This window comes from Pseudorca crassidens, chromosome 17 (genome assembly GCF_039906515.1).
Source record: "Pseudorca crassidens isolate mPseCra1 chromosome 17, mPseCra1.hap1, whole genome shotgun sequence".
Lineage (NCBI taxonomy): Eukaryota > Metazoa > Chordata > Mammalia > Artiodactyla > Delphinidae > Pseudorca > Pseudorca crassidens.
This window is the reverse complement of record NC_090312.1, coordinates 1,749,002-1,775,964: the sequence shown is the minus strand read 5'-3', so window position 1 is coordinate 1,775,964 and position 26,963 is coordinate 1,749,002. Positions and strand designations below refer to the sequence as shown.

Genomic DNA, 26,963 nt, shown 5'->3' with positions numbered 1-26,963 from the left:
CATGTGTGATCTTTAGTTGCGGCATGTGGACTTCTTAGTTGTGGCAATGCAGGATTGAACCTGGGCCCCCTGCGTTAGGAGCGTGGAGTCTTACCCACTGGACCACCAAGGAAGTCCCCTCTTAAGAGAATTTTTTGAAGACCACAAAGATCTGTGGGTTGTGCAGGGGAAGTTGAGCAGTGGAGGCACTTAGCTATGAAAAAAGATAAATTAACTAATGGGTCAGATCTTTCTTGCTGTTCTTCCCGTTCCAATCTATGATTCCAGCAGTACTCAGGAATTAGTGCAGTACTTGCAATAGTGGCTGAGAAATATTTTGTAATATTAATTCACACTTCTCTTGAATTCGCATATAGGTTGGTCTAGATGAAACACTCATTTAACTTAAGGAAAGGACTGAAAAAAAGAAACTTACCATTTTAGGCATTGATTTAAAAAATTACCGAGGGCAAGTAGGTGCTACTGGCACTGACATGGTTAGAGACGGTAAAGCTGTGTAGAAGTCAGGCTTTTGGCAAAAAATCTAGAAGCATTTTTTTCTGTTATGTGTCATGTCACTGGGAGACCTGACCTCAGTTGTGCTGATCATGATAACATTCTCTGGAACAATCAAAAGATTATATGCAAGATTTTCTGGATTCGCCCAAAGATGAAACATCTTGGAAAAACATGTCACATATGACCTTGTAGCTGCCCTTGGACATGTGATGGGAATGCTAAGTGCTTTAAAGAAAGTAGATTTAATTTAGATTCTAGAAGAACCTAAAATGTTAAGCAAAACAACGTAACGTTCTCAAAGAGCAAATCTTGGTCTTGAGTAGAAAATGAAATTTCTCTTGACTTTGCGCCACCCACAGGTATTTGAGAGGGACTGCTGCTTATTAATAATGCTGACAAAAGTTTAACAAAAAAATACAAGTTTGGCTGTTTTACTTTTCTTTTCTTTTTTTAAACAATTGATGAGCTGACATTGATACGTTATTATTAATTGAAGTCTCCATTGAATTGCTTTTGTACCTTTGTCAAAAGTCCTCTGGGCATATCTGTGTGGGATATGTGCCTGGTTCTTTATTCTGATCCATAGACCTAGGTGTCTATCCCCCCACCAATGCCACACTGTCCTGATTACAGCAGCAATACTGTAGGTCTTAATATCAGGTGGTGGTCCTTCCATTTTATTCTTCTTTTTCAAGAATTTTTAAGCTGTTCTAGGGCCTGTCCTGTCCATATACATTTTAGAATAAGCTTATCTGTGTCTACTAAAATTCTTTCTGTAATTTCGATAGGAATTGCATTAAACCTTTAGATTAATTCGGGGAAAATTAACAGTTTTACTATGTTGAGTCTTCCAGTCCATGAATACGATGATGTCTCCATTTATTTAGTTCTTCTTTGATCTCTTTCATCAGCATCTTTTTTTTTTTTGGCTGTACGCGGGCCTCACTGTTGTGGCCTCTTCCGTTGCGGAGCACAGGCTCCGGACGCCCAGGCTCAGCGGCCATGGCTCACGGGCCCAGCCGCTCCGCGGCACGTGGGATCCTCCCGGACCGGGGCATGAACCCGCGTCCCCTGCATCGGCAGGCGGACTCCCAACCACTGCGCCACCAGGGAAGCCCTCATCATCATCTTTTAATTTGCAGCATACAGATCTTGTCCATGTTTTGTTAGGAGACATCCCTCTCCCTCTCAGGCCTCCTCCTCCAAGAAGCTTTCCCTGCTGTGCAGAGAGGTGTGTGTGTACTCCCGGTGGCGGCCAGGAGCACTTCCTCAGGGCCCAGGGCCCCTCTTAGGCACTGCTTATTGTAATGACCCCCTTGCTTGCTCCTTGCATCTCACCCCCTGACAGAGCTGGTGCTTGTGAATACTGCCCTTCCCCAGGTCCAGCTGGATTGTGTTTTGCTCGGCTTTGGGTTTGGAAATTGGAGGCATGCTCTTCCACCCGGGGGTGGGGGGCGGGAATCAGCGGGATTTCCCGCGACTGTCCCCAGCGGCCATTCCTGCTCCCGCAGGACCAAACGCACGGCCGGGGCAGGAGCGTGGCCCTCGAGGCGGTCGGCCTGGCCACCCACTAGCTGTGTGACCTCGAGGAAGTGACCTGGCTTCTCCAGCTTCAGTCCCTGGTCCGTAGAAGGAAGATGTTGGAGGACATTCCTCGTGGGCTTGGAGTGAGCCTCTGCGCGAAGGCTCGGGAAGCGCTGCCCGCCACGGGAAGGAGGCGGAAACCCTCGGCGGCCCGCGCCACACCAGGCCTCGCCTCTGTGAGGAGCGGCCCCCGGCCCGTGCCCGAAGGTGCCCTGGGGCCCGGGGCCGCTGGGCGCCGGGAGCTCCGCCTGGTTCTCAACGCCAGCATTTACAGCTCCCGGGAGACACAACCCCTGTCAGCCATTCACACTTGGCGGGCAGGCGGCGCTCAAGGCTGCGGGGCCGCGGGAGATGCCGTCCTGCTCTGCCCCTGCCCGGCTCCCTGCCGGGCTCCCTGCAGCCCGCGGCCGGCCGGAGGTCCGTACCACCGAGAGACCGGCTGGTCTCTGCGCGGCTAGAGCGGCACCGGAAGCTCCCCGGGCGGGGCCTCGGGCCGATTTCCGGCCGCGCCGTGCGGGCGGCCGTGCGGGCTTTGTCAGCAGGCCAGCGGGGCGGGCGGCCAGCGGTCCGCGTGCGGGGCGCGCGCCGTTCTCTCGCCGCTGGGCGCCGGGTGAGTGGCGCGTTCCGGGCCGCGGGCGGGGGCGGGGGCGGCAGGGTCCTCCGATCGGGCGGACGGGCGGGCTGAGCGCGGTCGGCCCGCACGGGGGTCCCGGAGCCTGGGCCACGGTGAGCCCGGCTCCTGGCAGCCGTCACGGCCGCCCCCGCTGGGCTGCAGTCCGGCCCGGGGCCCGCAGCTTCTCTCCCTAAGGAACGTCGTGTGGGTGAATACCCGGTTCCACTCTCTTGGTTCCTTTCTCTGGCTCCAGGGGTCACACACCCAAGCCGTAGAGCCTCCAGCTTCAGCGTCTGTGTCGCAGTTCTCAAGCCCACCAGCCCTTCCGAGGTGGCCTGGCGCGGGGTGGGGGGCACAGGTGCGGCTAGTACTACTGTTTTGCTCTAAGCCTGCCTCCTCTCCCAGGAGTCCAAGGGAGCTCTCCAAATGATGCTGGGGAAGTGGCCGGGGCCTCGAGCCTCTTTGTGCTGGAGGAGATGCAGAGCCGGCACCTCTGCCCTGGCGGGGGTAGAAGTGATGAACAGGATCCCCTCCAGCCCTGGTCCCGAAGGAGAACTCCCAGGTGGGGAGAGGTGATGGGCTGCGCTGTCCCAGCTCTCCCCTGAAGGCTCCCTTTCTAGACTCGTATCTGAACCCGGTGGCCGTCTCTGCTGATGTCCTGGACGTCTTACCCCCTCATGCAGTGGCTGCATGGTGGTCATGGGATCTTCAGGGCCTGAGTAGCATGCCTGTGGTTTCCCAGGAATGTTAGCTGGAGGCCAGTGTGAACTCAGGCAGTTTGTCTGTAGAGCTCATCACGCTGCAGTAGCCTCTCTGCAGCACATCCTTTCCCCGAGTTCCAGCCCCAGTGAATGATAGAAATGTCTTTTGCCCACCTAGGGTCTGAGAGATGCCAATCTAACCGAGTCTTCAGGCGATACCTTGCTCCTGTCCACAGAGGTGGGACTTTTTGTAGATGTAACATTGTAACGGTATCTTAATAATGGTGATAACTGCAGCATCCCTCTTTTGGAGAATACAGAGAGAAATGAGTGGGGAGGGGGTCTCTGTACTTTCACAAGCCAACTTGGTGGCTCCAGCCCTTCCTGGAGTGATGGTGATGGATTCCTGACTCTCCTGGAAAGGTCCTGGGGACGATGCAAGGCTTAGCTGAGAAGGCCCAGACCACATTCACAAGCCAGTGATGGAAGGGGTGCTCAGGGAAGCAGCTGACCCAGAAACAGGGCGAGGCCTTGAACCAGGTCAAGGAGCTGTCAGGCATGTCCAGTGCTGCCTCGGGTTGTGGAAGATGACTGTTGAAAGGGCACTGAACTTGTCAGGAAAGGAGACCATTGGCATCGTTGGGCAGAGCCTTGGGAGCAAAAACCAAATGGCCATGGGGTGGGGTGGGAGGAGGAGATAGCAGCTAGCAGCTGGCTCAGCCTTAAACGAGTCACCTCCCTAAACCTCATGGATGGTTGTGAGGAAAGAAGAAAAGCACACGCCAGGCACTCGGTCCCCAACACGGCTGCAGTGGCAGAAGCTCGGGTTGATGACAGTGGCGGCTGCAGGGCAGCACAGAGGAGCAGATTCTCCTGGAGCTCTAGTGCGTGTCTTCCTCGTGTGTCTTTTTACTCTTTTTCCCATTATTCCCAAGGGTGAAGCTTTGCAAACCTTCCTGCTTCCTTTCTTTAGGCTGTAAGCAGCAGACAGCGACCTTGGCCAGCTTGTAAGCCCAAGGCTGTAACGCCCTTCCACCAGTGCAGACAGCTTCTAGTGCCTGCAGCGGGCACTGCCCCCTCACCATCTCTGAGCCCCTCTGGGCTGCTCACAGGCTCCACTCCCAGGCTAAGCTTCCACTTCATTCGCAGCACTGAGGCTTGCCCCATCTCTCAGCATCAACTGTGTATTTAGACAGTTTCATGTTATATTTTGTCCAGCAAATTCTATATGTTATAACAGAAGAGTGGGCCACGTTAGCCTTGGATGTTACGGAACCGATGTCTGGCGTATTTTTACTTCCTTTGTTCATTTCATTCAGGTTTCTTTAAATGAAAGACTATCAATTTAATTTTGCTTGAATTCACAGAAGAAAAAGGAGCTAAGCAGAAACTGAAAGATTGCTGAATTTAAGATAAATGTTTATTCAAAGCAAGGTATATTTAATTTTTAAAACTTCCTCTAAAGTTAAAAAAAGTTATGAAAATCATGAAAAGGCATACATTTTTAAAGCTATATTCTTGTAAGTATATGCAAGCCTGTTTTCAGATGGTATAACAGTCATTTTGAACAAAAAAATCAGAAAATATCACCTCCAAAACAAAAAACCAAGTCTCCCCCCCCTTTTTTTTTTTTTTTTTTTTTGCAGTACACGGGCCTCTCACTGTTGTGGCCTCTCCCATTGCGGAGCACAGGCTCCGGATGCACAGGCTCAGCAGCCATGGCTCACGGGCCCAGCCGCTCCGCGGCATGTGGGATCTTCCCAGACCGGGGCACGAACCCGTGTCCCCTACATCGGCAGGCAGACTCTCAACCACTGAGCCTCCAGGGAAGCCCTAAGCTTACTTTTATAATACTAATCCCAGCTGATCTAAGCAAAATATCCTGTAAAAGTGACATCATAGTTGGGAAGGGAAAAAAATCTTCAACAGCGGGAAATGGGCAGTGGAGGTAGACAGGCCTGGCTCTGAACCTGAGCTCTGCCGCTTCACAGCCTTGGGTAACTGACTTTCTCAGCCTCTGTGAAGTAGAGTAAAGAATAGAGGTAACAGCTGCCTCACAAGGTTTGGAGGTGTCCCTGAGACCATGCAGGCCCGTTCAGCACTGCCTGGTTGGGGTTTGAGGGGCCCTCGTCAGTAGCACCCCTCCTGCCCTCCCAGGTCTGCGCCAGTGAGGCCCATGAAGAGCGAGAGGTCACCTCACTGTTGGTCGAAGCCTAGGTTGGAGTGACATTGGACTTCTCAGGCGAGTGCTGGTTAGACACTGTCCTGCCTGCTGGACACCTTGTCCAAGAGGTTGGGTGCTGCATGCCTAGTTATTCTCTCAAACCTTTCATTTGGCTAACTCCTTCCACCTGTCTGGGGAAGAGAAGCGGGCAGAATATGTCAGGGAGCATCCTTCCTCGTGACACCAGAGGCACAGGGATGGGCTGCCTGCGGCGCCTGATGTGTACTAGGGCCTCTGAGCGCCTGTGCTGGCGACGCTGCTGCTCAGAACGCCAGGTGCCTCTGTGTGAATGAACTTGAAGAGTGCCAGAAAGTGTTGCAGGTGGATGGGTATAGTGTGATCCCATGTTTGTATCTGAAAATCTTGTGTACCTAAGTAAATGTATTATTGTTTTTGTTTAATCAGAGGTCTGGATGAATGTGTATAAACTGAACAGCTAACAGTGGTTCTTTGTTGGATTGCTGGGGGTTATCATAGTCTATATTTTATGTTTACCCCTTGAAATATTTTTACAATGTGTATCTTATGTTTTTAATCGCTAAGAATTAACAAGATATAAAAGTGAAGTAAAACAGGATATGAGACTGAGGAGTGTGGTCCTGATTTCATAATACATTGGTGCAGAAAAGCACTAGAGGAAAAATGTCCCTGTGTAATCTGAGTGGTGGGGTTAAGGGTAATTTTATTGTTATTTTTTAAGTTTTTCTTGAATAGCATAGTTTACCTTCATACCTTGAAAAAATAACTAGTTAAAAGTAATTTTTATAAGCAGAAAATATTTTAAACCAAGTTAGTGGGCCTTTAACTCGGAAGAACATTCTCAGCGAACGTCGCCAGGCAGTGGTCGTAAATGCTGTGTCACAGGGCACCCCGAGAGGGCTGCTGCTCCCGGAAGCTGTGTTGCAAATCTCACACAGAGAGGAATGCCTCGCGTAGACTTGTGCTCAGCTTCTCATCCTCATTGCCAGCTCTTGGTGTGCGGGTTCAGTTTCTCTATCATCACAGGGAACGTTGCCTCTGAATAGTCACGTTGTCTAATAGCCGTATTTAAGCATGGGTTCATTTTGCTGTAACAGAGATTCAAAAATCGTGTTTCCAACAGGAAACTTGGTTTCTCGTGTTCCATCTCACAGGCAGGTGGGTGGCTCTGCCCCTCCAGCGCCCTGGAGCCTACCATACGTCACTTCAGGTGGGCGAGAGGGTGGGAGACGGGTGGCATGCGCACATCCCTTCCATTCCTGTCTCACAGCTGGAATCAGTCACAGGGTCACACCTCACTTCAGGGAACTTCAGGAAATGAAGTCATTCACTGCTGTGTGTCCACTAAAATTTCTGGAGGGGTTTCAATCACTCAGAGGAAGCAGGGACGCCGGGCAGTGTGTCTCTGCCACAGTTTACCCCATCGCCCACCCTGGGTCCCACACCAGGTCATGCTCAGTTACTGCTTCCCGCCCAGAGCCAGGATCTCTGTGTGTGGCCTTCTCCCGGCACCAGGGCCTCTTCACGTGGTCACAGTCTAAACTCAGACAAGTCCCGGCCTCCCCAAATGCTGTCTCCTCACCCACCACATAGATGCCCCCACTCAGGAAGGGGAAGAACCCCAAACCCACAGCAGTCGCTGGTCCACAGCGGCTGCAGTTCCCAGTGGAGTCTGCAAGGGCGGCCTGAACTGGTGGCCACTGAAGCGAAGGAGTCCCAGGACCCAGCGGAAATGAGCACCTCTGTCGACCAGAAGACAAGCACAGGACAAGTTATGGCAGCTCTGTCCCCAAGCCCGAGCTGCCAGCCCCTCGGTGTTGGTGGATAGGAGAGAGGAAGGCGCGCGGCGGTGTGTTCACGCAGTGGAGGCCGCACACCGTGAGGTCTGTGCCACACAAGTGGCCTCCCCAGTGCGGCGCTCAGCGTCAGCAGACACATGGTGGGGGCATGACAGCGCCCGGGAGGTAATTAGATAGTGTGGAACGTTCTACAACCTTAGGGGTATTCTAAAAAGCACTGAATTGTGCACTTTAAAATGGTGAATTTTATGGTGTGTGAATTCTATCTCCATAAAAAGTGGGTACATGTTGAATAAAAAGCAGACACAAAACATAACTGTATGATTCCATTTAATTGAAATAGAAAACATGCAGAATTCATCTATAATAATAGAGATGGTTCCCCTTGGAGGGGGAACCTCTGGGCTATGGAAGTGTTGGTGGTTAGGCAGGTGTACGCCAGGAGTTCATCGAGATGTGTGCACTTGATGCGAGCTGCCCCTCGCGAAGAAAAAAGAACAGCCTGTTGGGAAGAAGCCCTGCGGCCCTAGAGCTCGTGTTACCTGGTTACACCGCTTTCCTGCCCCCGGGCTGCTCCCCTCTGCTTGGCTGTGCCCTCAGGGGCACGTCCTTATCCTTGGCAGCCACGTTGGAAATGGGTTTTGGAGGGCATCGCTTTGTGGGGCTGCATAGCAGCTGGTCTGCTTCCCACTGGTGCAGATTTGGGGTGAGAGGTGATCATGCAGGGTCGTCTTGGACGGAGCTCCTGGGAAGTGGGCGCAGCTGGGGGGCACGATTGGGGATGCACCTGTGAGGAAGGAGGGATCGGGCAGTGGGTTTGAAACAGGCCCAGGCACATCCCAGTGGAGCTTTGGGGCTGGGTGACCCTTCCGAGTTGCCCCAGGTGGAGACTGGGGTGCTCTGCGCTCTGTCGTGGGCTGGGCCCCAGCTGGGGTGTGGCAGGCAGGGTCCTGAGATGGCCCCGACTGTGCACCCCTCCCGGCTGCCAGGGAGGGCTCTGGCGGTCAGTTGACATAAGGTAGTCGGGAAGCCCTCAGAAAGCAGGCTTTCTGCAGCTGGTCACGGAGGAGAATCAGAGAGGGCGTCTGAGCTGCTCCTGCCTGGAAGGTGCGGGTGCTCCCGAGGGGCCACCAGCTGGTGATCGGGGACAGTTCCACAAGCGCAGGGGACCACCTTCTGCCAACAACCTGAGCGTGTGGAAATACGTTTTCCCAGAGCTTCCAGAAGAGATCTCAGCCTGGCTGACACCTTGTGCGACCCTTCTCAGGGGCCCCAGTCGTACCAGGCTGGGCTTCCGACCTACGGCCCTGTGAGATGGGAGCTGGGTCCCTTTTCTGTTGGAAGTCTGAGGTGAACTGTTACATAGCGATGGATGGCTCGCCACGGAGAGGGCGTGACTGCAACGGAGCTCAGCTCCGGGTGCGGGTGGGAGAATTCCAGAGCTGGAGAAGGGAGCTGGGCACAGCGTCCCAGAGACCATGGGAGGTTAAATAAGCACAGGCTTTTCCAAAGCAAACACACCTGTGGAGCGAGGCCCACGTGCAGGTCACCAGAACCCTGAGGCCTCCCTGCACCCCCTGCCAACCACGGTCTTCTCCCTAGAGACCATCGTTGACTCGAGTCTCCCACCACGGTTGGTTTTGTGTGGTTCTGAACTTTGTGTGAATAGGATCATACGCTATGAACTCTGGCTCACCGTTACATCCGTGAGGTTCACCTGCGCTTTTGTGGGGGACAGGTCTTTTCATTGCTATGCATTCCTCCCTTGTCGGAGGACTCCTCAGTTTACCCTTTCTTCTGTTGATGGATATTTTGGTGATATGAACAGGGCTGTGGTGAACATTCCAACCGCAGACTTCTGCAGGGCGGGGCCGGGGGTGCACAGGTGGACGTCTTTACCTTGGATTCGATCAAAGACATTTAACCCTGGAAGGAGGGAGGGTGTGGTGTGGGCGCAAACACAGGTAGGTTGGTAAATGTGGGAGAAAGTGGGCATTCTCGTCTCATTGCTTCTGTTTGCTCACTGAAGGAAGATGCAAGGTCATCGTCCCTGAGAGGAAGGACGGCGTGTTGGACATTTGAGAGGAGAGGAGAAACCAGGAGATGATCTTACAGGGGAGTTGGCCGAGTGTAGAAATTGCCGGCAGCTCTCAGGGTCCGTTAGGCAACTGGTTATAAATGTAGAGAGAACTGAGTCGGCAGGGGTGCAGACACCGATCAGGAAGGAAGCTGAATTTTACTCAAGTTGGGGTTTTCCCGCACAAGTATGATAGAGGAGGGGAAGGGCAGGGGAGTTAGGATTAATATGCAAGAGAATGAGTGTAATATATACCCCAAATGAATATAATCCCATCGACCATCTAGGCTGGGGAAGGAGGGGCAGCGCAGAGGTGGTTAAGAGCAATCCATCTGTGTTTCTTTGGAATATGTCTTGATTTTTGAGTGGAGTCCAAGCCACATCCCTGCCCATCTGCCATCGGCCAGTCTGTCCCCTGGAGTTGGTGTTAGCGGTGGAGCCCAAAGAGGCCTTCGCCAGCGGAGAGGCCAGCGGGGTGAGCCGAGCACGGTGCTGGGCCGGGAGTGTGGGCAGAGGGAACGTTTTCCTCTCTCCCACTCCTTGGATATGCGTTTTGCTACCCGCCCGCCCGCTCCAGCAGATTCCCGTCTGTTAAGAAAGGGGAAAGATAACCGTACTCTCTTTGATTGCAGACTGACGGGTGACTAGAAGGTGACTCCAGAGCCTGAATTTCTGAGCATGGAAATCTGCAGAAGCCAGTGTCCGAAGCCCTCACAGTGATGGAGGTCGCTGCCCCTGCGCCTGGCGGGGGCCCTGAACCCAGATTAGGGGGGCTGTTGGGAAACCTGGACGGGCAGAGCCTGCGGAGCTGCCCCTCCCAGGAGGGAGGTTTCAAGCAGGTGACAGTTACCCACTGGAAGATCCAAACAGGAGAGGCAGCGCAGGTAGGCAGTAAGTCAGGAGGAAGCCCCGTCCTGAGCTCAAACCTCCTCCTGCTTCAGAGAGAGCTGATCGAAGGGGAGGCCCACCAGCGCGAGGCTTGCGGAAGCTTCCCATTTAATTCGGACCTGGTCAGACATCAGGTTTCTCAGGCTGGGGAGAAGTCTCACAGACGTGACGAGTGTGGGAGGGGCTTCGGCCAGAGCTCCCACCTCGTGGAGCATCCACGCGCTCACGGCGGAGACAGACTCTACGTGTGTAACGCGTGTGGGAAAGACTTCGTTCTCTACGCGGATCTTGTGGAGCATCAGAAAGCGCACGCGGGAGAAAGGCCCTTCAAGTGCGCTCAGTGTGGGAAGGCGTTCTGTCACAGCTCAGACCTGATCCGCCACCAGCGCGTGCACACCCGGGAGCGACCTTTCGAGTGCAAGGAATGCGGGAAAGGCTTCAGTCAGAGCTCGCTGCTCATCCGGCACCAGAGGATCCACACTGGGGAGAGGCCCTACGAGTGCAACGAGTGCGGCAAGGCCTTCATCCGGAGCTCCAGCCTCATCCGGCATTACCAGGTCCACACGGAGGTGAGGCAGTACGAGTGTGAGGAGTGCAGGAAGGCCTTCCGCCACCGCTCGGACCTCATCGAGCACCAGAGGATCCACACCGGGGAGAGGCCCTACGAGTGCAACGAGTGCGGCAAGGCCTTCATCCGGAGCTCGAAGCTCATCCAGCACCAGAGGATCCACACTGGAGAGAGGCCTTACGTGTGCAACGAGTGCGGGAAGCGTTTCAGCCAGACGTCGAACTTCACTCAGCATCAGAGGATCCACACTGGAGAGAAGCTCTACGAATGTAACGAGTGCGGGAAAGCGTTCTTTCTGAGTTCGTACCTTATTCGACACCAGAAGATCCACACTGGAGAGAGGGTGTATGAGTGTAAGGAATGTGGGAAAGCTTTTCTCCAGAAAGCCCATCTCACTGAGCATCAGAAGATCCACACTGGGGACAGGCCCTTTGCATGTAAGGACTGTGGGAAAGCCTTCATTCAGAGCTCCAAGCTCCTCCTACACCAGGTGATTCACACTGGAGAGAAGCCCTATGTATGTAGTTACTGTGGGAAAGGCTTTATTCAGAGGTCAAACTTCCTTCAGCACCAGAAAATTCATGCTGAAGACAAACTCTATGAATGTAGTCAGTATAGGACAGAGTTCACCTCAACTCCAAACTTTAAAGGCAGCCAAGAGGTTCACCAAGAGGGACTCCCCTTGAGTCAGACCCCCATACATTTGGGTGAGAAGTATGTAGGTCAGGGGGAGCACACAGACTTGTAACTATTCTCCAACTCACTGAGTGATAGTCGAAGCGAGTGGTGTGAGCCCTAAGTCATGCGGCTTTGGACGTGTCACCATTTCCCAGAGTCACCGGCAGGGCTGCCTCTGGAGTGGGCTGCCCCCTCCCACTTGGCTGCCCAGCCGGCCCGCTGTCTTCCTCCTCCGTTGGGAGCACGTGCCCGCGGGAGAGCCACGTGACTGGACAGCTGACTTGGAGCTGGACCAGCCTGGGGGGAGGAGCTCGGCCTCGGGAGAAGGTTCTTCTGTTTCATTGCACAATTACAATTCACCCCAGAGTTAAATCCCTTCTAAAGTAGAATTATGTACCTAATCGTATCACTTTAAAAGAGTATTCCTTAGCATTTTTTTCTTTTTTTCTTTTTTTTTTTTGCGGTATGCGGGCCTCTCACTGTTGTGACCTCTCCCTGTTGCGGAGCACAGGCTCCGGACACGCAGGCTCGGCGGCCATGGCTCACGGGCCCAGCCGCTCCGCGGCATGTGGGATCCTCCCGGACCGGGGCACGAGGCCGCGTCCCCTGCATCGGCAGGCGGACTCTCAACCACTGCGCCACCAGGGAAGCCCCTCCTTAGCATATTTTGATCTGTCAGAAAGGCAAGTTGGAGAAACATCCTTTCTTATCTAAAACCACAAATTGGTTCCCTGTCGTCCTTAGGATAAGTTCCAATCTCCCCATCCTACATCCGAAGGCCTTTTGCTTCCTGCGGCCTCTTCTCCCGCCGGTTAACTCCCTGCCGCACCGTTGGCACTGCGGCAGCACTAACTGCTGGACGTCCCCACTTACCCAGGCCGCTCCTGCCTCCTTGCCTCTGTCCTGGTTGGAATGCCCCCTCTCCTCACCCGGCTGACTCGGCTCAGCCCGCTACCCCTCTGCTTCCGTTCCTCGGTGGTCCTTCACCTCTGTTGCTGCGCTTACTCTGATACGTCAAAATCGTGTTTCAGATCCTCTCTCTTTCCTTGTTACAGTGTTAACTCGTGGAGCACAGTGAGTGTATCTGATAGATTTATGTGTCCCTGGCGTCTAGAGCAAGGCAGTACAAAGCACACCCCCGTCCTTGTGTACTTGGCTTGTCCTCTCTATACTGCTCTTTAAAATATGTTTTCGGATGCTCTTTTTGCTGTTGCTGTTTTGTGTAATCTGCTGGTCTGTCGGAAATACCTCCTCTCGGCCCTGCTGGCGTCTTCGGCTCATACTGCGTTCAGCACTTGCAGGCAGGAGCCAGAGTGAGATGGTGCCCCTTGTGTTTTTGCCTTCACGGCTTGTCCATGACTGTCCACTTGCTCTGGGGGAGGCTTGTCCTCAGTCAGTCATCCGTGTATCTTTCTGATTCATTCAAAGGGCACACAGTCCTGGTGCACTACATGACTTTTCCCGTCTCAGCCATTCCATGATTGAGCCAACGTCTTCCCCTTTCCCTGCTCTCTGACTCACTTTGTCATTGATTTGAAAATGTAATTATCTAAAAGGACCAGTGCTAAATACTGGGAAACCGAGAAGAATGAGACACTATCTGTCCTGAAGTCGTCCAGTGTATGATGGGGGAGGCAGGAAGGTCACGGTATGCTGAGTTAAGTGTTGAAAGAGAAGTGTGTTCCCAGTTGTGCAGGAGCATAGGTAAGGAGGTGACTAATTTGGCATGGGGCAACTGGGACGGCTTCACAGAGGAGGTGACAGCAAACTGGTCCACAGAGATAAGTAGACATTTTGTCAGCTAGAGCAGAGGATGATCTGGGAGGGAATCTGGGGAAACGGCAGGACTGGTGGATCCCTCTCTGGGTACGGCTGTTCGAAAGCAGGCCAGTTTTATTACACAGCAGAACTGTTAGTTGTTCCCTCTGAATTGCTTTTATCTGAACATTAACAAAACCAGTTTTGAAATGCTGTGATAATGGATTGCCCATGAGGGTATATCTTGAGTTCTTAAACTCCAGCAACCCTAGAAGCCTTGAGGGGGTAAATAATTCAAAAAGAGCATACAGTGCTCCATCTTTTGGAAAACTCACCATGACTGGAGATGTTTCAAATGGCATAGAAGCAGATATTACCAGCCCATTTTAACCAACTTTGTTTGGTTGAGGTCCAGTTGCCATACAGTAAAACACCTATTTTAAGTGTACAGAATTCTGACAAATCCATACGCCTGTGTAACCATCATCATGATCAAGGATAACATTTCTGTCACCCCAAAATGTTCCCTTTTGTCCTTTCCCAGTTAATCCCACCTCAGGCCCAAGTAACCACTTCCTGTTAGTGTGGATTCGTTACGCCTGTTCCGGGACTTCCTGTTAGTGTGGATTCGTTATGCCTGGTCCAGGACTTCATGTAAATGGATTCATATGGCATGTAATCCTGTGTAATCCAAACGTCTTTCACTTCGGCATGTTTTAAAGACTCAGCTGGGTAGTTCTGTGTTTCCATAGCTCTTTTTCTTTGTGAGTAGTGTTCCATTGTATGCGTAAGCATCATTTATTATTCATTCATCTGTTGATGGAAATTTGGGTTTCCAGCTTTGGCTGTTATGAATAAAACTGCTATGAGCATTTCCGTAAAAGTATTTATTTGGACGTGCCTCTTTATTTCACTTGGGTAAATGCCTAGGAATTTAATTGCTGGATTATAAGATACGTGAATTTTCACTTCATGAGAAATTGCCGAAAAGTTCTTCATCGTGATTGTAGACTTTTACACTCCTGCCCTGCCAGGGTTCCACTGGTCCACATCCTTACCAACGTGTGGTGTTGTCACGGTTCCAAACCCTCATCCGCTCCAGTGGCACAGAGCGATGCCTCTTTATGCTTCTAATTTATATTCGCCTGCTGAATGATGATGCTGAGCGTCTGTATCATTTTTTGTGATGTGTCTGTTCACATCTTTTGCCCATTTTAAAATTGGGTGGTTTGTCTTATTTACTTATGAGAGTCTTTTTTATATTCTAGGTCAAAGTCTCTTCCCAAACATGTATTTATTTATTTAGCTATGGCCGCACCACACAGCTTGTGGGATCTTAGTTCCCCGACCAGGGATTGAACCCGGGCCCTCAGCAGTGAAAGCGCGGAGTCCTAACCACTGGACCGCCAGGGAATTCCCCCAAACATATATTTATTATGAATACTTCCTTTTTTTTTTTTTTTTTTTGGCGGTACGCGGGCCTCTCACTGTCGTGGCCTCTCCCGTTGCGGAGCACAGGCTCCGGACGCGCAGGCTCAGCGGCCATGGCTCACAAGCCCAGCCACTCCGCGGCATGTGGGATCTTCCCAGACCGGGGCACGACCCATGTCCCCTGCATCGGCAGGCGGACTCTCAACCACTGTGCCACCAGGGAAGCCCATAAATACTTCCTTTTAGTCTTGGGCTTACCTATTTTTTTTTTTTTGACTTAAGAGACTTAAAATGATTTGGAGTGATTTATAGCATATAAAGTGGTATTTAGTCTTTAGTGGAGAAAGTTGCTAGTCACCTGTAAGAAAAAGAAGCATTGTGGGCATTCCTAAGACAAATGAAATAAAATCTCATCAATTTGGGCTATAACCAGGCTTCTCACCAATAACTATTAATTTTTCCAGTATTCAGACATACCCTAAAATATAAAAGAGGATGTCTGCTTCTAAATCACATCCAGTGTGAACTTGCATAAATGCAAAGCATAAATAGAGTTCTTATAACTCCACAGGCACCTGAAAGTTTTAACCACCCTTTGTGCTCACTTCATATTACATGAAGAATAATGGAAATACAGGGAACACTTCAAATATAAATATTTTACAAATCCTTACTATGTGGTCGTCTTATTCTTGTAATACTCCACTCTGGTGGCCTTTGTTTTTGCTTGTAAAATTAAGTTTAAGTAGCACATTAACCTTTCCCCTCAAATATGCCTTTTGATGTTCATTAGTACACCAAAAAGAAAGAAATTAACAACCAAATAACAGATTAAGATGCTGCAAGGGAAGAGATAAATGAGTTACAATTCCTTAGGTGTAAAAATATGTTGTTTCAAATTCAGAATAATTTAATAACTTTGTTATTTCATATGTGTCTGGAAATGGGACAGATACATGTCCTGATCCTGTCACATGAGGTAGAGTTCCAGCCAGCATTCGGTACAACGTTCCAAGATAGGGTTAAAGTGACATTCCTGTTTCCCTTGAGACCATTTCCGTCGTCAAAGAAAAAATTTTTTTTTCATATCTTTCAAAAACGTGACGTCTTCTACGTTTTTCAGCGTGATGCGCGAGACTTGCTCTGGTCTTTGAAGGCGGCGGTGATGAAGCAGCCGAAGGCCGGCAGCGAGTTCCTGGCTTACCTTTTAATTTTCTTAATGATGTCTTTTGAAGATCAGATTAAAATTTTTTTGATTAAGTCTAATTTACCAAAAATTTTTATATTTTACGCTTTTTGATTTCCGTCTTGGTTTTTTTTTTATTTTTATTTATTTTTTATTTTTTTTTCCGTCTTGGTTTTTTAAAAGACTTTTCCAGTTGTCATTGCCAGTGTGTAGAAATACATTTGATTTTTGTTAATTGACCTTGTATCCAGCAACCTAGATGAATTCACTTATTGGTTCCAGTAGCTTTTTTCTAGATTCTTCAGCATTTTCTATGTAGATAATCAAAGAATTTTACTTCTGCCTTTCTAGTTTGTATAGACTTTGCTCCTTTTTCTTGCTTTATTGCTGGGCATCTTATACAATTTTCTTTAGAAGTGAGAGGACGTCTTGTCTTCTTTTGATATCATGGTAGCATTGCTCTCAAAGAGTTGTGAATTAGTCTCCCCACATCTATTTTCTGAAGTTGTTTGTGTAACGACATTATTTCTTCCTTAGACCTTTGATACATTTCACCAGTGAAACCCTGGGGAGTTCTTTGTGGGAAAATTACAACTTCAATTTCTGTAATAGATAAAGCACTACTCAGATTTCTCTATTTCTTCTTGTGCCAATTTGGTAACTTGTATCTTTCAAGGAATTACTTATTTCATCTAACATAACTGAGGCGTTGGCATAGGTTGTTGAAACATTTCATTGCTTTTGTGCACTGTACTTTACATTCTATCTTAATGAGTTATATTTAAAATATCTCCGCTTTTCTTCCTGGTATTGGTGGTTTGTGTCTTCCTTCTGCTTTTCTGATCAGTCTAGCTACAGATTTACCAAGGTTATTAGTCCTTTCAAAGGAGCAGCTTTCGTTTTCCTTGATTTTCTCTATAGTTTGTTTTCTATTTCACTGAAATAGAACCATTTTATTTCTTTCCTTCTACTTTGAGCTAGATTCCCTTCCCTTTTCTAGTTTATTAAAGTGGAAGTTTGGTTCTTAGTTTTAGACCTTACTTCTTTTCTGATGTAAACATTTAAAGCCAGTAATTTTCCTCTAAACATTGCTTTAGCTGCATTCCACAGACTGACGTATTGTGTTTTCATTATTATTCCTGCGGCCCGGGAGTGGCCCCGTCGCCCTCCACCACCGAGACGAACTCCTAGAGGGGCGGAAGCCCAGCTTCCGGCGGCTGGAGAAGCACTTCCGCTGGGAAGTTTCCTTCTCGCTCGCGCGCCGCGGCTCTTACAGATCCCGTCCTCGCGGAGGTCTGGTTAGGCTTACCTATAGGGGCCCACCTGTCGGTCAGCGTGCGCGCGCCCGCCCGCCTCAGGTCCCTCCCGGCGCGTCCTCCGCCTCGGGCCCGTTTCCTCTTCCAGCTGCGCCCTCCCCGGGCGGCCCCGTCCGTGGTCGTGGGCGCCCTCCACGTTTGCGAGTCCAGCCTGGACCGCTCCGGTGGGAGCCAGACACTGTGCCCAGCTGCCGGCTTAGTATGAAAAACACCCCGCTCGGGGCTCCTCCGCAGGTGGGAGCCGCGTCCTCCAGCCCCAGACCATCACGCAAAGTGACTGGCGTTCTAGCTCCGTGGTGACCTTGAGTCTTTCCCGCCTGTCTCCGTTCCCACCCTCCACGTCTACCTCCCGGCCCCTTTCATCTCTCCCCTCGACCTCCTAAGTGGTCGGTGGTCGTCTCCCTGTCTCCCCGACCCGGTCTTGTCCTGCCGCCTTCTGATTGGCTCACCGCAGTGTGTGTGTGGGGGTCTTTCTGAAGTGCACGGATCACAGAGGTGTGGTATTAGACCGTCCCTGCCCTTTCATGTATAGCCATGGCCCAGGATGCCTTGGGTACAACAGCCCTTGCCCGCTTCTCTGGCCGTATTGAAACGTTATACAAGCCCCTGTGTCCTTCTCTTTTGAAGTGAAAGGCTGGCTCAAGAGTTAATGATTGGGAAATGCGAAGATGTAGAAACAAAGAATAGCTGTTGGGCTGGGGCGCAGGTAACAATTTAGACTATAAATCTGCCACATAGCAGAATCACCGAACTCCCAGTTCCCTGAAAGATAGCGATAAAGGCCTGACACGCGTTCCTAAGTTGTATTCACAGGAAGCCAACCCACCAGATGAAAACTGCTGATTGCAAGAACAGACCCTAGACTGCTTGAAACCAGAAGGTTGATGATGCTTGAAACTTCACCTTGATGCCAACCAATCCAAGAATTATGCACGAGCTGATCACACACCCTGCAGCCCCTCTCTCTCACACTGCTCTTAAGACCCCTTCCCTGAGAACCATCAGAGAGTTCAGGTCTTTTGAGCATGAGCTGCCCATTCTCATTGCTTGGTGCCTGCAGTAAGTGCTGTACTTTCCTTCCCCACAGCCCAGTGTCAGTAGATTGGCTTTACTGTGCACAGGCGAACAGACCCAAGTCTGGTTCGGTAGCAGTATCTCATAGAGTTCTCCCCCTTACTGTCTGCTTTCCAGCCGGCCAACTCCAGCCCATTTATACTCCATAGTGGATGCCCAGTGCAGGGAGCTCTTCTTATTTATCGCTGTGATCGTTATTAGTGGCTGGAGGAGCTCAGGCTCTCATGCTAAGCACTGCCCATGACACCTGTGCCCAGTGCACCTGTTCATGTGTTTATAGGCCATGTATATCTTTTTTTTTTTTTTTTTTTTTTTGCGGTACGCGGGCTTCTCCCATTGCGGAGCACAGGCTCCGGACGCGCAGGCTCAGCGGCCATGGCTCACGGGCCCAGCCGCTCCGCGGCATGCGGGATCCTCCCAGACCGGGGCACGAACCCGTGTCCCCTGCATCAGCAGGCGGACTCTCAACCACTGCACCACCAGGGAAGCCCGGCCATGTATATCTTTTGGTGGAAGAGTCCAAATATTCTTTCCTATTTTGAGTTTCATTTTTCTTTTTCTTACTGGTTTGTGAGAGTTCTAGTTCTGGATACGAGTCTTTTGTCAGATATATATATATTGGAAATATTTTCTCCCAGTCCGTGGCTTGCCTTTTTATTTCTTAACTGTCTTTTGATAAGCAGAGACTTTTAATTTTGAAAAAGTCCAATTTATGAATTAAAAAATTTTAAGGTGAGTGCTTTTGGGGTCCCACCAATGAAATCTCTGCTACCCCAAGGTTATGAAAATATTCTTCAATTTTTTTCTTCTAGAAACTTTATAGTTTCAGCGTTCACATTTAGGCCCAAGATCGACCTTGAATTAGTTTGGGGTATGGTGTTAGGGAGGGTGTGTTAAGGTTAATTTTCCCCCTTATTGTTCTGGCACCATTAATTGAAAAAAAATAACAACTTTTACCCTTTGAATTACATTGATGCCCTTGTCATAAAACACTTAACTGTATGTGTGGGTCTGTTTCTGCAGTCTCTGCTGTTCCATTGATCTATGTCTATGCTTTTGCCAGTACTACACTGCCTTAATTACTGTAGTTAGTCTTAGAATCAAGGAGTGTAAGTCTTCCAACTTTGTTCTTCAAGGTGGGTGATTTGAGGTCATTTGCTTTTCCATATAACTTTTATTATCACCCTGTCTGTTTCTACAAACAAAACCCCAAAACAACTGCTGTGATTTTGCTTGGAGTGGTGTTGAATTTCTAGATCAGTTTAGGGAGAATTGACAACTTAATACCCATAAACAGGGGATATCGCTCAATTTATTTCCAACTTAATTTGCTCAGCATTGTTTTGTAATTCTGAGAGTAGAAGACTTGTACATCCTTTGTTAAATATATTCCTAGGTCGGATGTGTGGTTTTTTCCCACACCACCAAGCAGCTAACTGAATTATGACCGTCTCTACCTGGAGGTAATATCAGATCCCACAAGTTAAGGGCTCAGTCCAACAGGACTGCCCCCCTCCCCACACTTCAGACACCAGTCTCAAGTCCAGGCTGCCACCAGTGATTCTGACTGACTGGCTATAGATCTGCAGGTTCCCACAGCCTCTGCCTTGGGTTTGACCTGTTTGCTAGAGCAGTTCACAGAACTCAGAGAAACATTTTACTTACTGGATCACTGGTTCATGATAAAAGAATAAGGCTCAGGAACAGCAGGGGGAAGTTGCTTAGGAAAAGTATGGGGAAAGGGCCCGGAGCTTCCAAGGCCTCTCTAAACACTGCTCTCTTCTCACATCTCCACGTGTTCACCAACCTGGAAGCTCTCTGAATCTTTCCAGCCCTGGAGTCCCTCACTCCCGGGAATGGAGAGCAAACCAACCTTGTGTTTTGGGCATAAACTTGGTCATGACACAGAGCTCTTTCAGTAAATTGCTGTACTGGGCTTCCTAATGTTTTGTTAAGCATTTCTGTGTCTGCTTATGAGAGACACTGGCCTGTAAGCTTCTTGTCTTATGATGTCTTTCTCAGGTTTTTGTGTCGAGGCTTTGCTGGCTTCATGACACAGGCTGGAAAAGGTTTGCTCTTTGTCATTCTACAGACTTCTGAGGTTGGTATAGGCTTCTTTAAGGATTTGGTAGGGTTGACTAGTGAATCAGCTGGGTCTGGTGTTTTCTCTGTGACAGGGGTTTTTTCTGTTTTTTGTAAGTTTCATAACTTCGTGTTTATAAGGGAATTTGTCCATTTCATCTCAGTTGCAGAACTTGTTGGCATAGAGTTGGTCATAGTGGAAGTAACGGTACTTTTCACATCTGTAGGATCTATAGTGTGACCTTGTTCTTTCATCCCTGATGTGGGGAACTAGGCATCTTCATCCAGCTGGCCCCTTTCTCTGGGCGTCTTGGGAACTGTCCTCTTCTGCATCTCGGGGCTCTGCACTTCACCCAGGAAAGACACAGGCACTCACTGTGGCCGGAGACTTTGGGATCCTGAGGAGGGTGGTTCTGAACAAACCTGGGGGCAGAAGTAGGGTCTGAGCAGACCACGTCGGCACGGTTTAGGGGAGCTTGCTCTTATTCCCAGGACTTGGTGAAGAATAATGAAGCTCTGGTGGAAGAATTTGATTTGGGGGAAAGTGCCCGAGAACGTTCATGTGTGCACTGCTGCGGGCATGGGCCAGCATGCTCCTGTCTCCTGGGGAAGCACACAGGGTGGGGTTTAGCCCCCAACTGTCCAATCATTTGTCTGCGGCTAAGCTGCTGGTTTTCAGCCATAAATGATGGTCTCACCACCATTTGGTGACAGCCTGTGGCTTGCTCTCTGGAATGTCAGGGTCCATGTGTATGGGGGTGGGGGACCCAGGGCACTTACAGTGATACTGGCCCCCACCTGACCCCCAAATTCCCCTTCCATTATGGAGCGTGCATGGGCTTGTGTCACTGGTTTTCCTGAATCTCCCTTGGTGCACTGAGAAGGTTCAGGGCTCTTGGGGTCAGGTGGGGGCTTCAGGGCTGCAGCTCTCACTTTCTTTGTCTCACAGATCAGCCCTCAGCACCTGCCTTTCCCCAGAGGGGCCCACACGTCTCCCCAAAGGCCTCTGCTGTTCCCACGGATGTGTCCCCGGTGAGCACCACCTCCCTGGGCCCTGCAGGCTGACCAGGACCCCAGCCCCCAGCCCACCCGTGGGAGTGGTCCACCATGGGGGCTCCAGAGGTCTGTGCCTGCCTGCCTGCCTGCCAGCTCTGTCTTACGGAGTGGGGGGAGATGTGATTCAGTTACATTGAGACCATAGTGGGTGTTACAGAAAACATGAAAACGCACTTGCTTCTCTAGGTGCTGAAGCTGCCGTAACTCCGCACACACGCATTTATTGGTTGATTTCTCACAGTCTGGAGGCTGGAAGTCCCAGATCAGGGTGCTGGCATGGTTGGTTCTGGTGAGGGCCCGCTTCCTGGCTTGTAGAAGGAGAGAGAGAGGAAGAGGGTGCAAGAGTGCTCTGGTGTCTCTTCTTACGAGGACCCTAGTCCTATCGGATCAGGGCCCCACCCTATGACCTTTTTTAACCTTAAATACTTCCCTAGAGGCCCCACCTTCAAATGCAGCCGTACTAGGAGTTAGGGCTTCCGCAGATGAATGTGAGGGACACAGACATTCAGTCCATGACAGGAGCCTTCCCTTGAGCCTCAGCTTCAGGCCTCTTGAGGTTTCTTCTCCTTTGAGACCCCCGGCCCCCCGCCTTTTCTTCCAGACACGTGCGTTTCAGCTTCTCTCCATTTACTGTCCTGCAGCCTCAGGAGCGGCCATGTCTGACGTCCTGCTCCTGGCGGGAGCTGTTTGTGTTGCAGGTGGCCATGCACTCCTCAAGGGAAGAGTGGTGGCGGTGTGCGGACCCTGGCCAGAGGGTGCTGGGCCGGGGTGTGATGCCGGCAGTTTCAGGAGCTCGGCTGAATTCAGCCTGCAGAGCCCATCCAGTCCCTCGATGGCGCCAGGGCCTCGAGTTCAGGCTAAGGGGGTGTGGGAGCTGGAGCTCTTGTCCTGTGTCTGTGGAGGGGCCGTCCTGCACCAAGTCTGGCCAAGGGCATTCTTCGTGCTGCCCTGGAGGCAGCCCCCTCTTCCTTCCTGAGACCCGTCCACTGTTAGACCTGGCCCCGCCGGCAAGGAGGGTGGGGAGAGCCTGTCGCGGTTTGGCCCTGGCTCCCTCCTCCCTGTCCGTCCTCTCTGCTTTGGGGTGGCTTCCTGGACGTTGCCCCCAGGGCTGGCCTGCACCCTCGCTTTGTCTTCTATACAGAAAACCACACCTCTTTTCTCCTTGGAGGATTTCGAGGCCCCATACCTGGCCGCATCTCTCGCCTGGAACACTGGGGTGAGCCGCGGGTTGTGGGACGGGAGAGACCCGCGTTTCAGGAAGTGCGGAGGGGTCCCCAGGGTCTCCCTCTGCTCCCAGGGGAGACCAGCACCCACCGATGACGTTCTCCCCTCCCACTGGGACCGTGGGCAGGAGATGCTGTCTGACCGGACCCTGGAAACCCGGGCTGGCGCCCCGCCCCTGCACGGAGCGCTGCTCTGCTGTGTGCCGAGCCGGCGGGCGCCGTGGGTGTGCACAGCGGGGGGCCTGAGAGGGTGTGGGTGCTCCAACCTCGCGGCCGCCCCAGCAGGCGCACGCCCGGCATGAGGTCTCGGGCCTGACAGCCCTGCTCTGAGGGGCTTCGTGTGTGGCCGCGGGCAGGTGACTTATTCCTTGTGCTCGTCCCAGGGATGGTGAGGGCGCCTCCTGCCCTTACGGGCGGTGGTGACTGTGGTGGTCTTTTGTTTTTCATTTCAGATTCCCTCAGAAGTGAGATCGAGCAGACGTGTGGGAATGAGACCAGCCGGGCAGACACTGGGCTGTGAGGAGCCCCAAGACAGAGAGGGTCTCGGGTGCCAGGTTGGAGGGAAGCCGAGGGTGAGTGGTTCAGAAGGATGTGGGTCCCCGTCCCCGGCACCCTCCCCCAACCCAGGAGCGGGGGCTGGTTAGGGGAACTGAGAGCACAGTCTCTATCCTGACTGGTGTCTTTGTTCCTGTGTAAACACAAGTATGTAAGGTGCTACCCGGCTCTTTAGGTGACCGCCCAGCGTTACAGCCCTCCCTCCTACGGGTGACACCAGCGTTGACCTAACTGGCCTCATCCGGGTGAGCGTTTGAGTTCACTTTCAGCTTTCCACCATTTATAGTTTCAGCTCGTCTGTGTGCTCCTTTCTCACTGCTGGGCCACTTTCTTGGAGTGAATCCCTAATTAGATGGGAGTGAGCTGATGAGACACGTTGTGTGGATTTTCTCCTGTCTCGCTGCCAGCCTGTGTAAGTGCCTGTTTCCTCCACCGGGCAAGGGAGGCCCTTTACCAGTGGAGACACTGTAATCGCTTCTGGCAGCCCTCGAGCCAGGGGTGGGGTGGGCAGTGGCTTTGCCTTTGAGCATTTCCAGTGTGGCCGGACCTTCAGGCGGGTCCCGGACCTTCTGCGACACCAGAGGAACTACAGAAAAGAGCAGCCCTTCGGCTGCGAGGTGTGCGGACAGGCCTTCAGCCTGAGAGGCCGCCTGGGCCCGCATGGCCAGGCCTGCTTGGAGCGCGAGCCTCACCGCGTGGCGACGGCGGGAAGGCCTCCCTGCGCGGCAAGGCTCTGCGGGCCCCAGGGCCTCAGCACCCGCCGGAGCCGCTGCGGGAAGGGCGTCCACCATCTGGGCTTCCTGACGAGGCATCAGGGGACCCACAGGCGCGGGGAAGTGGAGGTGTGCGTGGGGGTCCTCTGGCCATGTTCACATCAGGGAGACTTGCGGGGAGAGGCGACTCTTTGTTCCAGACTCCAGGCGTCTTTGCTTGCCCAGCCCCGAAGTAAAAACCTGCAGAGTGGGCTTCTCTAGGGCACCGGCTTGCACTTGGAGACTTGGTCACTGGGCAGGACACCTGTCCCCCTTGCTCGTGGGAACGCTATTTCAGGTTATCCAAAGGCTTGGTGAAGGATTTTAATTTTTGTCTGAATTCCAGAGAGAAAAACATGGGGGGCCATGAGGAGCTAGCAGAGCCCCAGAGGCATTGCACTGAGGGACCACCTCTCCCCGATTTGAGCAAACCAGTTGTAAAAAGGCTTTTTTGAGACAATCATGGAAATTTGAACATGGATTGGGTATTAGGTGGTATTAAGGAGTTTGCTGTGATAATGACAGTGTGGTTCTATTTTTAAAAGTCCTTAAGAAGGATGCATTCTGACAAATTTATGGGTGAAATGGCATAATGTATGGGATTTGCTTTAAAATTCTAATTAAAAGAAGAAAGACAAAACAGTATTGGCAAAATGAGTTGTTGAAGCTAAGTGATGAGTATGTTTGGAACTTTCCTACATTTTTTTTCTCATTTTACAGGATATTTATATTCTAAGTTCATTAATACATACTGAAAATAGCCATTAAGTTATCAAGTTACGAAGCTGTGTCAGTCTGCTCGGGCTGCCATAGCAACACACCACAGACCAGGAGGCTGACACGGTGGAAGTTTATTTCTCACAGTTCTGGAGGCTGGAAGTCGGAGATCAGGTGGCCGGTTCTGACAAGGACCCACCTCCCGGCTTGCAGACGGCACCTCCGCACTGTGTGCTCACGTGGGGAAGGGAGAGAGCGCGCTGGTGTCTCTTCCTGTTATAAGGGCTCTAATCCCATGACGGGGCCCCACCCGACAACCTCATCTCACCTCATCACCTCCCAGAGGCCCCACCTCCAAACGGGACCACACTGGGGTTAGGGTTTCAACACGGGATTTGGGACGGGGGATACAATTCAGTTTATAGCAGAAGCTTCTCTGGGTCAGTCCTGCCCACAGCCCAGCTGGGGAAGGGCCTTGCTGCTTCAGGGTGGCCCCATCATGGCCAGTGAGGCCTTAAGGGCGCGGGGCCCATGGCCCTCTGGAATAAATAGAAATGTGCCCTTTGGAACATCCGAGTGGCTTTTCTTATTTATAAAATCCAAACTTTTGTGCCAGTGCTTATATTTTCCTTCCAGCTCAGAGCTGTGAGCAGGGAAGTGCCTGGTTTGCTCCCACCCCACGTGTGGAGTGGTGGAGGCCTTCAGGTGGCCTTGGAGTGCAAGCTGGGATGGCCTGTCTTGGGTCTTTGGGCTTGTCCTGCAGCCCAGCTGGCCGTGCGTCCAGGTCGCCTGTTTCTGGCTTTTACTCCTTTGTGATGCTTCACCTCGTGCCGCCATCGTGTGGAATTAAGTGTGGACAACACAGAACTGTGCCATCAGCTACGCTCCATCTGATGACGATTATCGAGTGATACCAGTGGCTGCCGAACAGGGGGCACATCCGGCTCCCCTTGCTGGCTGGCTTGTCCCAGCCTGCAGTTTCCTCTGTGCCCGGCTGGGCAGGCCCTGGTGGCGAACGCTTTGAGGGAGTGGCAGCGGGCAGACGGCAGGGACGCAGCTGCCTCCTTGTGTCCTTGTGCACGGCTCCCTGCGAACCCTCTGCTGGATGCGGCACCCTGGGGGGAGAAGCGTGGTGGTGAAGGTGCAGTAAGGTAGGTCTGCACCTCAGCTCCCTGTCCGCACGTCCCCAGGGGCAGGTGTCCTAGGAAGCACCAGCCTTCTCAGCAGTGGGCTGTCCCATGGCTGGTGGAAAGGGACGGGTGTGCCCCTAGTGCCCGAGGCGTCCACCCCTCCGCACACCTTCTCCCCGGATGCACCCACCACGTGCGATCTGTCCCTGAGCAGCTGCCGCGGGACCTGGCCCGCAGAGCAGAGCATCCCACACCTCCCATTTGGGGCCCAGAAAACCCAAGCCGGTGGGTCATTGCTGCTTCGTCCCTGTCCTTCGTGACCCGCTGGACGCCCCTCCCCAGGAGTTCCTGTGGACGTTCACCCCAGGGAGAGGGGTGAGGTCCTGGCTCCCTTGGCCGATAAATCGGGCAACTTTTGTCTAGAAAAGGGAGCCAGTCGTATTGTTTTAGTGAGATTTATTCCAGGTTAGGGGTCAAATGAGCCTCACAGTAAATGAAGTATCTCCCTCTGGGAAACGGCAAAGAGCGAAAGACCCCCTCCCCCGGCCCGAGGGATGGTCTGCGGATGGCGGAGTGTGTCCTCAAGCGCCCGTCCTGTGCTGTGAAAATAAGCACGTGGTTTTGGTTTCTTGTCCTCAAAATAATGGACTCGTTCTCTCCACGTCCTTCTACGGGTGCTTTTGTCCATCTCTTGTGGCCCTTCCGCGTCTCCATTCTTCTAACAGCATCGTGACACGTGTCCCCCGGGAGGCCACCTCCTGAGCTGATGTCTGCATGCATGGCTGTATCGGTCTCCTGGGACGGCCGTGACGAAGTGCCACAATCTGGGTGGCTGAGGACAACAGAACTTACTGTCTCAGCTCTACAGGCCAGAGTGTGAGGTCAAGGCACCAGCCGGGCCGTGCTGCCTCTGAAGCCTCCCTCTCTCCAGCTTCTCATGGCGCCGGCCATCCTTGGCACCCCTTGGCTTGTGGCCACAGGGCTCCAGCCTCGGCTCTGCTGACACAGGTGTGGTCCTCTGTGTCTCTGTCTTTTTTTTTTTTTTAATAATTAAAAAAAAATTACTTTGGGCTG

The 26,963-nt window shown here is 51.8% G+C and overlaps 1 protein-coding gene across 12 annotated transcripts; it reads left to right on the top strand.

Moving 5' to 3' along the window:
- The first annotated feature begins 1,992 nt into the window (after window positions 1–1,992).
- ZNF623 (zinc finger protein 623) lies at window positions 1,993–26,963 on the top strand. Of its 12 annotated transcripts, none has more exons than XR_010936651.1 (5): window positions 1,993–2,692; window positions 21,406–21,488; window positions 22,114–22,728; window positions 23,188–25,910; window positions 26,615–26,963. XR_010936651.1 is itself a non-coding variant. In XM_067712693.1 (2 exons), exon 2 carries the CDS (start codon window positions 10,195–10,197, stop codon window positions 11,677–11,679), a length of 1,485 nt encoding a protein of 494 aa, XP_067568794.1. In that variant the 5' UTR covers window positions 2,550–2,692; window positions 10,108–10,194; the 3' UTR covers window positions 11,680–14,253. The 12 variants fall into 12 exon arrangements, 1 of the variants encoding a protein (XP_067568794.1); XR_010936650.1 differs by lacking the exon at window positions 1,993–2,692 and adding an exon at window positions 17,213–17,534 and having other exon boundaries at window positions 22,211–22,728; XR_010936649.1 differs by lacking the exon at window positions 1,993–2,692 and adding an exon at window positions 17,213–17,534.